Source organism: Pan troglodytes, chromosome 15 (genome assembly GCF_028858775.2).
Source record: "Pan troglodytes isolate AG18354 chromosome 15, NHGRI_mPanTro3-v2.0_pri, whole genome shotgun sequence".
Classification (NCBI taxonomy): domain Eukaryota; kingdom Metazoa; phylum Chordata; class Mammalia; order Primates; family Hominidae; genus Pan; species Pan troglodytes.
This window is the reverse complement of record NC_072413.2, coordinates 62,773,222-62,786,427: the sequence shown is the minus strand read 5'-3', so window position 1 is coordinate 62,786,427 and position 13,206 is coordinate 62,773,222. Positions and strand designations below refer to the sequence as shown.

The 13,206-nt window shown below is 48.0% G+C and overlaps 1 protein-coding gene across 3 annotated transcripts in view; it reads left to right on the top strand.

The window, feature by feature from the left end:
- Window positions 1-13,206, top strand: part of SPTB (spectrin beta, erythrocytic) — a 136,987-nt gene that overhangs the window by 75,715 nt on the left and 48,066 nt on the right. For all 3 annotated transcript variants that reach the window (XM_024348751.3, XM_063793553.1, XM_024348752.3), the window contains exons 4-13: window positions 881-1,054; window positions 5,212-5,303; window positions 5,695-5,775; window positions 6,126-6,241; window positions 6,658-6,770; window positions 7,592-7,779; window positions 9,681-9,798; window positions 10,808-10,966; window positions 11,884-12,186; window positions 12,907-13,057. In XM_024348751.3, the coding sequence (XP_024204519.3) occupies window positions 881-1,054; window positions 5,212-5,303; window positions 5,695-5,775; window positions 6,126-6,241; window positions 6,658-6,770; window positions 7,592-7,779; window positions 9,681-9,798; window positions 10,808-10,966; window positions 11,884-12,186; window positions 12,907-13,057 (1,495 nt within the window). The remainder of the gene's footprint in view (window positions 1-880; window positions 1,055-5,211; window positions 5,304-5,694; window positions 5,776-6,125; window positions 6,242-6,657; window positions 6,771-7,591; window positions 7,780-9,680; window positions 9,799-10,807; window positions 10,967-11,883; window positions 12,187-12,906; window positions 13,058-13,206) is intronic.

Genomic DNA, 13,206 nt, shown 5'->3' with positions numbered 1-13,206 from the left:
CTGTGATGGCCTGGCCCTCATCTCCCCATCGGGCTAAGATGCATCCCTCTTGGAACCAAGAGGAAAGTGTGGAAGCCATTTTACTGTGTGTTTTACCACCCTTGCAAGTGGAAATTTATTAGAGGCTGTCTCAGTTGTAACCCACCAGCAATACTGTTGACCCCAAAGAAGAAGTAGATGAAGATTTATGTTTTGCTCAGCACAGAGTAAGCTTTGTGTCCTTGGGCCTATCAGGCAGGACCCTCTTTTCCTCCATTTCCCCCATGTGTAAAATGAGGGCAATGATACCTGTACCTGATGAAGTTATTCTGAGATCCTCAGAGTTTGAATGAAAAGGCTTGAATGAAATATTGCCTTTTCAACTCCATGCTGAAGTTCTGCCTCTCACCCTGCATTGAAATTCCACTAGAGAGAGTTACCCATGGGGAACCCATCAGATGATGCAGTTATCACTGGGGGAGAGGAGAAGGTTGATTGGCAGGGATGAACCCATTATCAATCACCAAGCTAAAAATTACTCTTAACACTGGCTGGCAGTAAACAGTTCTTAGAACTGTGCCTGGCACATGGTAAGGGATCAATTAACCATATGTTATGTTACCGTAAGCAAATGTCGTTTATCACCCACTCAGAGGGCTTTGTTCAGCCCCAGAAGGGCACCGATGCAGCCTGGTTACCGATCTCTGGGTGCTTGTTGGAGGGAACCTCTGAGCTTTGCTAAAAGGAAAGCATTGAATAGTGTCAATGAATGACCATGGGACTTGGTGTTTGGCCAAGAGGGTGGAGGGTGGGTGCTTATGACAGGAGCTGGTCCAGGCTGCAGCCTCTGGGATGACTGTGCAGTCCCTCCATGCCCACGGGGGCCACTGTTGTCCCCCAGCCAAAGCCCACCAAGGGGAAGATGCGCATCCACTGCCTGGAGAACGTGGACAAGGCTCTCCAGTTCCTCAAGGAGCAGCGTGTACACCTGGAGAACATGGGCTCCCACGACATTGTAGACGGCAACCACCGCCTGGTCCTGGGCCTCATCTGGACCATCATCCTCCGCTTCCAGGTGGGTTCCTGGGGGGTAGAGGAAGTCGAGGGAGCCCTCAAGGCTGCCCAGGGCCTGAGAATCTTATAAAATGCTGAACAGAGTGTGGGTGTTAGTGCACATTCTGGGAGGCTGTAAATCTGCCACATGGGACAGTGCTTGTAGGAAGGAGTAACCATCTTCTGTATCACCCCAAGTCACTGAAGCTCAGGGGGAGCTGCTCACTCAGTAGTATGGTCTTTTCAGGGAGAAGATAGAAATTAATTGGTAGCTGGGTTGATATCTGGTTGGAAGATTAGCTTTTTAGCCTCCTCCCCCTACACATGTAACTTCTTGGTTTTTGAAATAGATACAGAAAATTGCAAAAATTGTGTAGAAGATCTGTGTGTATATTTTCCTTTTTTTTTTCTTTTTTTTTTATTATACTTTAAGTTTTAGGGTACATGTGCACATTGTGCAGGTTAGTTACATATGTATACATGTGCCATGCTGGTGCGCTGCACCCACTAACTCGTCATCTAGCATTAGGTATATCTCCCAATGCTATCCCTCCCCCCTCCCCCCTCCCCACCACAGTCCCCAGAGTGTGATATTCCCCTTCCTGTGTCCATGTGATCTCATTGTTCAACTCCCACCTATGAGTGAGAATATGCGGTGTTTGGTTTTTTGTTCTTGCGATAGTTTACTGAGAATGATGGTTTCCAGTTTCATCCATGTCCCTACAAAGGACATGAACTCATCATTTTTTATGGCTGCATAGTATTCCATGGTGTATATGTGCCACATTTTCTTAATCCAGTCTATCATTGTTGGACATTTGGGTTGGTTCCAAGTCTTTGCTATTGTGAATAATGCCGCAATAAACATACGTGTGCATGTGTCTTTATAGCAGCATGATTTATAGTCATTTGGGTATATACCCAGTAATGGGATGGCTGGGTCAAATGGTATTTCTAGCTCTAGATCCCTGAGGAATCGCCACACTGACTTCCACAATGGTTGAACTAGTTTACAGTCCCACCAACAGTGTAAAAGTGTTCCTATTTCTCCACATCCTCTCCAGCACCTGTTGTTTCCTGACTTTTTAATGATTGCCATTCTAACTGGTGTGAGATGATATCTCATAGTGGTTTTGATTTGCATTTCTCTGATGGCCAGTGATGGTGAGCATTTTTTCATGTGTTTTTTGGCTGCATAAATGTCTTCTTTTGAGAAGTGTCTGTTCATGTCCTTTGCCCACTTTTTGATGGGGTTGTTTGTTTTTTTCTTGTAAATTTGTTTGAGTTCATTGTAGATTCTGGATATTAGCCCTTTGTCAGATGAGTAGGTTGCGAAAATTTTCTCCCATGTTGTAGGTTGCCTGTTCACTCTGATGGTAGTTTCTCTTGCTGTGCAGAAGCTCTTTAGTTTAATGAGATCCCATTTGTCAATTTTGGCTTTTGTTGCCATTGCTTTTGGTGTTTTGGACATGAAGTCCTTGCCCACGCCTATGTCCTGAATGGTAATGCCTAGGTTTTCTTCTAGGGTTTTTATGGTTTTAGGTCTAATGTTTAAATCTTTAATCCATCTTGAATTGATTTTTGTATAAGGTGTAAGGAAGGGATCCAGTTTCAGCTTTCTACATATGGCTAGCCAGTTTTCCCAGCAGCATTTATTAAATAGGGAATCCTTTCCCCATTGCTTGTTTTTCTCAGGTTTGTCAAAGATCAGATAGTTGTAGGTAAGTGGCGTTATTTCTGAGGGCTCTGTTCTGTTCCATTGATCTATATCTCTGTTTTGGTACCAGTACCATGCTGTTTTGGTTACTGTAGCCTTGTAGTATAGTTTGAAGTCAGGTAGTGTGATGCTTCCAGCTTTGTTCTTTTGGCTTAGGATTGACTTGGCAATGCGGGCTCTTTTTTGGTTCCATATGAACTTTAAAGTAGTTTTTTCCAATTCTGTGAAGAAAGTCATTGGTAGCTTGATGGGGATGGCATTGAATCTGTAAATTACCTTGGGCAGTATGGCCATTTTCACGATATTGATTCTTCCTACCCATGAGCATGGAATGTTCTTCCATTTGTTTGTATCCTCTTTTATTTCCTTGAGCAGTGGTTTGTAGTTCTCCTTGAAGAGGTCCTTCACATCCCTTGTAAGTTGGATTCCTAGGTATTTTATTCTCTTTGAAGCAATTGTGAATGGGAGTTCACTCATGATTACTGATCCCACAGAAATACAAACTACCATCAGAGAACACTACAAACACCGCTATGCAAATAAACTAGAAAATCTAGAAGAAATGGATACATTCCTCGACACATACACTCTCCCAAGACTAAACCAGGAAGAAGTTGAATCTCTGAATAGACCAATAACAGGAGCTGAAATTGTGGCAATAATCAATAGTTTACCAACCAAAAAGAGTCCAGGACCAGATGGATTCACAGCCGAATTCTACCAGAGGTACAAGGAGGAACTGGTATCATTCCTTCTGAAACTATTCCAATCAATAGAAAAAGAGGGAATCCTCCCTAACTCATTTTATGAGGCCAGCATCATTCTGATACCAAAGCCGGGCAGAGACACAACCAAAAAAGAGAATTTTAGACCAATATCCTTGATGAACATTGATGCAAAAATCCTCAATAAAATACTGGCAAACCGAATCCAGCAGCACACCAAAAAGCTTATCCACCATGATCAAGTGGGCTTCATCCCTGGGATGCAAGGCTGGTTCAATATACGCAAATCAATAAATGTAATCCAGCATATAAACAGAGCCAAAGACAAAAACCACATGATTATCTCAATAGATGCAGAAAAAGCCTTTGACAAAATTCAACAACCCTTCATGCTAAAAACTCTCAATAAATTAGGTATTGATGGGACGTATTTCAAAATAATAAGAGCTATCTATGACAAACCCACAGCCAATATCATACTGAATGGGCAAAAACTGGAAGCATTCCCTTTGAAAACTGGCACAAGACAGGGATGCCCTCTCTCACCACTCCTATTCAACATAGTGTTGGAAGTTCTGGCCAGGGCAATCAGGCAGGAGAAGGAAATAAAGGGTATTCAATTAGGAAAAGAGGAAGTCAAATTGTCCCTGTTTGCAGACAACATGATTGTTTATCTAGAAAACCCCATTGTCTCAGCCCAAAATCTCCTTAAGCTGATAAGCAACTTCAGCAAAGTCTCAGGATACAAAATCAATGTACAAAAATCACAAGCATTCCTATACACCAACAACAGACAAACAGAGAGCCAAATCATGAGTATATTTTCCAATCAGAAACTTTTCTCTTCTCACCCTGAAATTCAAAGTCCAGATTATTTGTAAGGAAATTTAGAAAGGGGAAGGGGAGGAAAACAGGGTCTTGCACCTGCTGGTTTGGGGACAGAAAGAACCTTGCCCGAGGAGGTGAGGGCAGGAGAAAGAAGAGAGCATACAACTCGTGGACTAAAGACCTCAACCAAGTGGCCCCGCATGTCCGATCTCACTCTCCATGGGTGCATAACATTGAATAACAATAGCAGCAGAGTTGGGGAGAATGGAAAGGCAAGAGGAGCTGCTAATGAAAGTATAGTACTCACCAGCATTCATGTTGTTCCACAGCCTCAAGGGGCATTGCACCTCCAGAGGAGGAATCGGGGCATCTTGTCACTGATTCTCTGCATTCTATTAGAGTTATCCAATTACGGCTGTCTCATCCCTGTGCCATTTTGGCTGACTGAGGCAGGGAAGCAGGCTGCTGGGGCGCAGGGCCTCAGGATGTGGTGTTGCCACGGGGCTGGCGGCTACTCCTTCAGGGCAAGAAATTTGTTTTACCTCTGTGTGTCCTCAGGCCTAGCACAGCGCTGCCACATAATAGGAACAGAATCAATGTTTGTACAGACAGCCACAATACAGCTATGGAGTACTGATGGTGCACCAGGCTCCAGGCCCTGGAGACAGAGAAGTGACCAAGACAGATTTCCCTGGGCTCAGGGAGCATCTAAGAGAGAGAAGGAAATGTAAATGCAGGGAGCAGGGCACATGAAGGGAGACCCAACCCAAGCGCCATTTATACTGGCTCTTAAGGATGAATTAGTGTTAAGTGAAGGAGGGACGAGGGAGGGAGCCTCCCAGGGACAGCAGGAAAGCACAGATCCAGATGCACATCCTCTTCAAATCTCTCTTGTTCTGCTACCCTCAGATTCAGGACATTGTGGTCGAAACTCAGGAAGGTCGTGAAACACGCTCAGCCAAGGATGCGTTGCTGTTGTGGTGTCAGATGAAGACGGCAGGGTATGCCCTGGGAACCAGCTGTTAGCACTTCCATCACCAGCCCCTTGCTCCCCACAAGCACTGCCATCTCCAGAGGGACATTAGACATCATCACCCAGAACTACAGCTGCCTCCCTGTAATTGATGCAAAGTCTGTCCTGACCTGATTCTTTGAGGCCTGGAATACAGGATTCTTTTTCAAAGTTGCCTGCAGGCAGACTGGGGGGTCTGTGTGGTGTTCACATCTGATGGGGGAGCCTCTGTGTGTGGTTAGCTGCTGCCCCCTCTTGGTGACCTGGCTCAAGAAAGGACAGTTCCATTTCTCTCCTGGTATATTGGCCCTCAATTTGTACACTTGTTTGGGACTACAAAAAATCTAATTCTTAGCTCTTACTGTTTCTCTTGGATGCAGCTACCCTCATGTCAATATCACCAACTTTACCTCCAGCTGGAAGGATGGCTTGGCCTTTAATGCCCTGATACACAAGCACCGGTAAGAGGGAGGGGACAGCCGTGGGGACTGACTGAGACAGCCTCCCTGGGAATATTTGGACACATTGCACTTAACATGGAGTCACAGAAATGTGACCTCTGCTGTTCCTTCTCTCCCCTTCAGCAGCCCATAGCACCCTCACTTCCCTTAAATCCCAGCATGCCTGCCACCCACTTCCCTCATATGCCAAGGCTCACACCTGCCCCCTCTCCTCTGCTCCCATCTCCTCCTTTCACTCCTCCTGCCTGACCACCTCCCTGCCTCTGTACAGTGTCTGCTTCATGCTAGGGCTGCCCTCCTGGTGGGGATGCTGTGGCTACTCCCTTTTCACAGTCCAGTTTTGTCCCCAGGCCCGACCTGATCGACTTTGATAAGCTGAAGGACTCCAATGCCCGGCACAACCTGGAGCACGCATTCGATGTGGCTGAGCGCCAGCTGGGCATCATCCCGCTCCTCGACCCCGAAGGTGAGCCACACCCACCCCTGCCAGCCTTTGCTGCAGCAATGGGGGATGCACTCGCTGTGCTAGAGGAGCTCAGCCGCCAGGACTTCTGGAGGCCGGCCCAGGTGCTGGGCAAGCTGTGGGCACAGTGAGGGGCAGTGGCCAGGCCAGGCTCTGCTCTGGGCCTGCTTCTCTGCTCCATGCTGGTTCCCATGCCTGCCTGGTCTGTTTGGAGATGGACTTTGGATCCTTCTTCTTTTCTTCTTTTGTAATGTGTGGTTCTAAAATGGATTTCATCACACTCTTCCATTCTTGCTCTGTTGGTTGTCACTTGCTGCCTGTAGTTGAACTTGATGCTGGAGGAATGGGGAATAAACCCTCTGAGCCTGAGTTTCCCGACTTCCAGTTTGGTCCTGAGAGTACACCCTTTTCCCTAACAGATGTCTTTACGGAAAACCCTGATGAGAAATCCATCATCACCTATGTGGTGGCCTTTTACCACTACTTCTCCAAGATGAAGGTGCTGGCAGTGGAGGGCAAGCGTGTCGGCAAGGTACAAGCTGTTTTGGAACCAAAGTGTCACTCTTCCCCTGTTTGTCAGGTCCAGACAGAGTGGCCCTCTTTCCAACCAAAGAAAGGGTGAAGAGTACAGCTCACCCACCCCCCAACTTCCTCTAAAGCTGACCTTGGCAGCATTGATGGCTCCTGAGCTGAATTCCAAAGCAGGTTGATGGTCTGTCCTGAAAGGTACCACAGCTGGCTGCTCTGTACCTGGCGAACACCTGGTCCACCTGAGACCCATGTCTCATGGACATCCCCACAGGAACCCTCCAGGCTTTTATGTGGTTTGTTTATTGTGATTGCAGACCTCTTAGGCACCCACAGTGTACCAGAAACTCACCCATTGGTATAGACCCTCATGCCAGATTCCTTCCCTCTGCTAGATCCTTAGCTCTTAGAGTATAGGTACCATTTCTCATTCATCTCTGTGCCTCATGTTTAGTAAAGACAATGGTTGGCAGCCTTTGACTCCTCATGAACATTTAAAAATAAACAAAACCCTGGCCCCCTAGTGGCTGGCATCCTGGCACAGCAAGCTTACCAATCTTCTCTAGCACTGGGGAGGGGAGCTGCTCCCGACCCTTAACAGGCCAGCTCGCTGCCGATTGGCAAGAGGAGGGCTTCACCCAATTCCAGTCTACTCCTTCTGCCCTACCAACACACTTGGGCTCAGGGAACAAACCCAGCCTAGAGCACTCCAGGGCTTAGGAGGTGGGAGCCCCATTTCGTGGCACCTTGATTGTGGTCCTCATTGATATCCTCAGTGGTGGCATTGCCCTTCTGATGAGAATAAGTAAGAAGGTGATTCCTTAGGTTATTGACCATGCCATTGAGACTGAGAAGATGATTGAAAAGTACAGCGGGCTAGCCTCGGACCTGCTCACCTGGATCGAGCAGACCATCACTGTCCTGAACAGCCGCAAGTTTGCCAACTCGCTGACGGGCGTCCAGCAGCAGCTGCAGGCCTTCAGCACCTACCGCACCGTGGAGAAGCCGCCCAAGTAAGGGCCCTGGCACATGGGAGGGTGGTCCTCAGTGGCTGGGAAACTGACCACCAAAAGGTAGAGCCAGGTTCTGGGCCTTATGAAGTGTGTCCACAAGGCACACCCTCAAGATTAGAGAGCTGTATGTGTGTCACCTGCCTCGTGACCCTCTTCACCACTCTTCTCCCAAGCCATCAGCTTAGAGAAACCAGCATTGATGAGAAACCTCGACTCACGACCAAAGACAGTGGCTTCTCCCAGATATCCCTGAGGAGGAACAGGAGGGAAATCATAGGCTTCTGAGTCTCTTTGAAGAACCCAGGCTGGAAAGCTCCTCTCTGGTCTGCCACTGAGCTGTGGGCTTGTTTTCTGATGACCTCTGTGCTCTCAGCCCCTGAGCTCTCTGCATGGGGCCTTATGGATTGTCAAGTTCATCCTTCTTTTTCTCTCCCATCTGTCACTGCTCAGCAACAGACCACTTAGCCTGCTTCTCAGGACCTCTGCCCCACCCTAGTGTGTGCAGAGCCTGTGTGCATATGCTTACACACATGTGCATGCAAACAACCGTGCACACACATGCATACCTGCATACACATAACCATGCATACACACAACTGTGCACCCATGAACATGCATGCACACACAAACATACACACACAACCGTGCACTCATACACATACACCTAACTATACATGCATTTGTGTGTGCACACACAACTATGCACCCATGCACATATATATGCACATACAACCACATGTACAAATGCACATACATATATACAACCATGCATGTGCACACGCACACACAAACATGCACACATACACACGTACACACGGGGCATTCCAGCTTATCTGCCATTAGCTTGTCCAGATCCTCTGAATTAGGCTTCTAGCTCATTGATGGTACCTTCTGCTCTGCTCTTCCCCCCATCCCCCACACTCTGCAGTCATGACTTTCAAATGGGGAAAGGTGAAATGCTGAGTCTAGGATATACTATAAACAAGTATCTGGTTTCTAGTCTGACAGTAACCCATTTCTGAAGCCCTAAATCCAATACAGTTAGCATCCTCTATGAGTCTACCAGTCACTGCACACAGAGGTGTTATCTCTTGGCTGTGTAGACAGTGCTTCACGGTCACAGTTCTCTTAAGTGCCTGTGAGCACTGAGATCCATTAGGCTGGGCTCAGGGTGGGGACCTTGCATATAGCTGATCCTTGACTGCCAGGTCAAGGATGCAGAAATGGGTGGACACTTAGGTACATGCAGAAATGTGGAAGTACCTGATACCTGGAGCCTGTACCCCATATGCTAGACACCGATACTGCTGACAATTCTTGTCTCCTACACCTACAAGCCTCTCAGAGCCCAGCCTTTCCTGCCTTCTGGGAAGCATCTGGCCTGTAGGACTTGTCAGGAGATCTGGCTCATTAGGACCTGGGTGAAAGCTGTTTTCAGTGCAGGATGCTCTCCCACGGAATATGCTGCTTCTGGGGTTTTATTGACTCACTCAATAAGGAACTGACCAGAGAGCTAGTAAGAAGCCCTCATCACTTGCAGCACAGAGAAGGTTTTTTAAAATTTTTTTTGTATTGATCCGTACAACTTGATATTTACAGGAATTACCAGAATACCTCAGCTTCCCATGTAGAAGCAAATGATAAATGCTATGGTGGCCATTGTGTTTTCTCTGGTTTATATTGTAAAGACCCAAACCCCTAATAGATCTCAGTTGGTGAAAAGGATAGATGTTTTAACAGGTAAGCAGACCTACAGATTCTCTTTAGTTTTTCTGTGTTTTTAAGGGAAATATGCTTTGCTATCTACGCTTCAAGATGCCACAGTTCCGTGTTGACTTTAGCAAAAAAAATTTGGCCATGAGATCTTAACACCAGTCTTCCTACTTCTGTTTTCTTGACAGGTTTCAAGAGAAGGGGAATCTGGAAGTTCTACTTTTTACCATCCAGTCCCGGATGAGAGCCAACAATCAGAAAGTGTACACACCCCACGATGGGAAACTAGTGTCTGACATCAACAGGGTACCACAGCATTTTCCATTATGCATTGACAGTAGATTGATTGAATTCCCGATAAGGACACAGTGAATGGTCATTGGACCAGATTAAATAAACCAAGCCACTTTCTTTGATGTTATTAATCCACATGTTGACTATTTGGGGGAGTTATCGAACCTGGTTCTGAGGGGTCAGACTCTACTCCCCCACCCTCCTTCAATCCCCCTGTTCAGATGCCCTGCATCCCTGAGTCCTTTTTTTTTTTTTTTTTTTTTTTTTTGGAGACAGGGTCTCACTCTGTCACCCAGGTGGCAGTGCATTGGCACAATCACAGCTCACTGCAGCCTCGTCCTCCTGGGCTCAAGTGATCCTCCCACCTCAGTCTCAGTAGCTGGGACTACAGGCATGCACCACCACACCTGGCTAAATGTTACATTTTTTATAGAGACAGAGTCTGGCAATGTTGCCTAGGCTGGTTTTGTACTGGGCTCAAACAATCCTCCCACCTTGGCCTCCCAAAGTGCTGAGATTACACGTGTGAGCCATCACACCCAGCCTCCGAGTCCATTTTTTTGGAGCCAGTTTTGTAGCCTGTCCTCTGTAGAACCTTGAGTTTGTCTTTGAAGATGGAATATTAACTACTTATAACCAAAGGGAAATGCCTATGACATTTCAGAGGCTTGGAGGCTTACCACCACCTGGCAGTTCATATTGAACGGAGGTAGCCATTAGTCAATAAGAACTTACTGAGCATCCAGAGAGGTGAAAAACATTATTTTGGGCCAAGAGTCTGAGGCAGGTTTAGGGGAAGAGGGAAGTGACACTCATGAGCAGTGCCCTCTGAATCTTTGATGGGCCCAGACATGAAAGCCAAAAGGCTTTTATTGATCTTTAATCTGCTACCACGTCACCCAAGAGCATCAGGCTGTACCTTGATTCCAGAAATCACTCAGTGTTGGGTGAAAGGGGTGGAGCCCCCAAAGTGAGGCATTTCTCCTGTGCCCCAAGAATTCTCATTCCATCCTTTGTGCAGGCCTGGGAAAGCCTGGAGGAAGCTGAGTATCGGCGGGAGCTGGCCCTGAGAAATGAGCTCATTCGGCAGGAGAAGCTAGAGCAACTGGCCCGGCGCTTTGACCGGAAGGCCGCAATGAGAGAGACCTGGCTCAATGAAAACCAGCGCCTCGTGGCCCAGGTAATGAGGGACATGCTTTGGGTGACAGGAGAGGGGACATTCTTCAGAGCCCCCAGCTCTTGGCTGGGCTGGAGTCCAAGCTGGCTTCTCACAGCCTCTCCTCGTGCCTTGCAGCACAGCTCCCCCGTGATCCAGTGGATCAAGATTTGCATCTGGGGAGGAGCTCTCCAGGATTTATTAAATCTCATTTTTAGGAAAGAGCTTTGGAGTCTAGAACTGGCCGCTGAAGTTGTCTTATGTGGGCCTGTAGTGTCAGCTACAGCTGGGGTTTGAGTTGATGTTAAATTGTGGTTCTTGGGGGATATGGTAAAATCACAGACTGCACCTTGTCTGTGTCAGGCATGCCTTTTGGACTCTGGTCTCTGGTGCTGTGACATAATTCTAGCTAAGAATTGACCCCAGGGCTGATTCTTCATCAGAGCATCTGTTCCCTCTCACTTAAAGCCTGGAATCAAATTAGATTCTGTCCAGAAAGGGGGTAACAAGTATTCTGAGAGCACTGGAGAGTGTATGCGCACCCCAGATAGCATGTGAATAAACCATCTGTTTGCTGGTGCATGGGTTTCTGAGTGAGAAGCAGCCCCTTCCTGCCCCAAATCAAACAGGTCCACTCGAGGCATGTGGGGAGTGCCAGCAGGCTGCCAAGGGGCTCCATTAGTAACACGCAGGCTGCATCTCCCACACGGGTGGCACGGGGAGTAAAATGATGAACTCCTCTTAGAGTCTCTTGTGAGACATTAATTTTTGGAACTTGGGTCTGATAAGACAGGCTGCAAAAGTAAGGCAGAACTAGCTGCTTCTTGGGAATGTGCTTTCCCATCTAGCACTGGTTCTGAAGGGAGCTGCCCTTTCCCTGAGTTTGGGGATGAGCCCCTGGGTGTCTGACTGAGCTGCCTGTTTTTCTCCCGGTGGGGCAGGATAACTTTGGGTATGACCTGGCAGCTGTGGAGGCCGCCAAGAAGAAGCATGAGGCCATCGAGACCGACACAGCTGCCTACGAGGAGCGGGTGAGAGCCCTGGAGGACCTGGCTCAGGAGCTGGAGAAAGAGAACTACCATGACCAGAAGCGCATCACGGCCCGCAAGGACAATATACTGCGCCTATGGAGCTACCTGCAGGAGCTGCTGCAGTCCCGGCGCCAGAGGCTCGAGACCACCCTGGCACTGCAGAAGCTCTTCCAGGACATGCTGCACAGCATCAACTGGATGGATGAGATCAAGGTGGGCCCTGGGAGCCGCCCCCTGCCATGCCCTGCAGTGCTCACCTTGGGTCTCAGTGGCCCTGCAGTTAGCATAGGCTTCCTTAGACACCTCCCAGCCAGTCATATCTCTGAGTCAAAATAGAGAAACTGAGGCAGCAAAGTATCTAGCTGCACCTGCCTCTCTGCCTCTTGGTCCACTCTGCTCCAGCAGGTGATACCAGCCCAGGTCCATGGTACCCTGGTGACCGAGAAATCTTGGGTTTGTGGCAGCACCGGTGCCAACCTTCAGGGCCTTGAAGAGACAGACATTAATCAGGAAGCTGGAGAATCAAGCTCTTAGTAATTACAATTTGACTCTGGTTAGAATCCAGACCTCCCAGCATGAGGGCAACCTCTCCTCTCTCTCTGCCGCAGTGGGTCTCAGCTGAGGACACACATCAGACTGCCCCTGGAGCTTTGTGAAAATACACATGGCCAGGCCCCAACCCTGAGACCGATGCAGTAGATGAGTGTGGGGCTTGAGCATCTGTAAGATGTTCTATGGATGATGCTGATGGGCACCCCCAGTAGGCACTCTCCCTCTGGAACTTCTTCCATCGTCAGCAGCAGCCCTTTTCTGGCTGCATTCGGCTCACCCTTGCTCAGATTACTAGAGACATGCCCTTTGCAGGGGTCTCTTCTCCTAATGTGTAGGTCTCTTCACTTCTCCTCATTTCCTTTCTGCTGTTCTCTTTGCCAGGCTCACCTCTTGTCTGCCGAGTTTGGGAAGCACTTGTTGGAGGTTGAAGACCTGCTACAGAAGCACAAGTTGATGGAAGCTGACATCGCCATCCAAGGGGACAAAGTGAAGGCCATCACCGCAGCCACCCTGAAGTTCACCGAGGGGAAAGGTGAGACCAAGTTTGTCTCCCCTTTTGAGGCTTCCAATGCCAAAAGCCTCACCTCTGGCCTAACAACCCAACTTGGAGAAATCTCCTGGAACCAACTTTAAAGTTCTGTTACTTTCATCAAGTAATGGTCCAAGAAAGAAGCTTGAGGG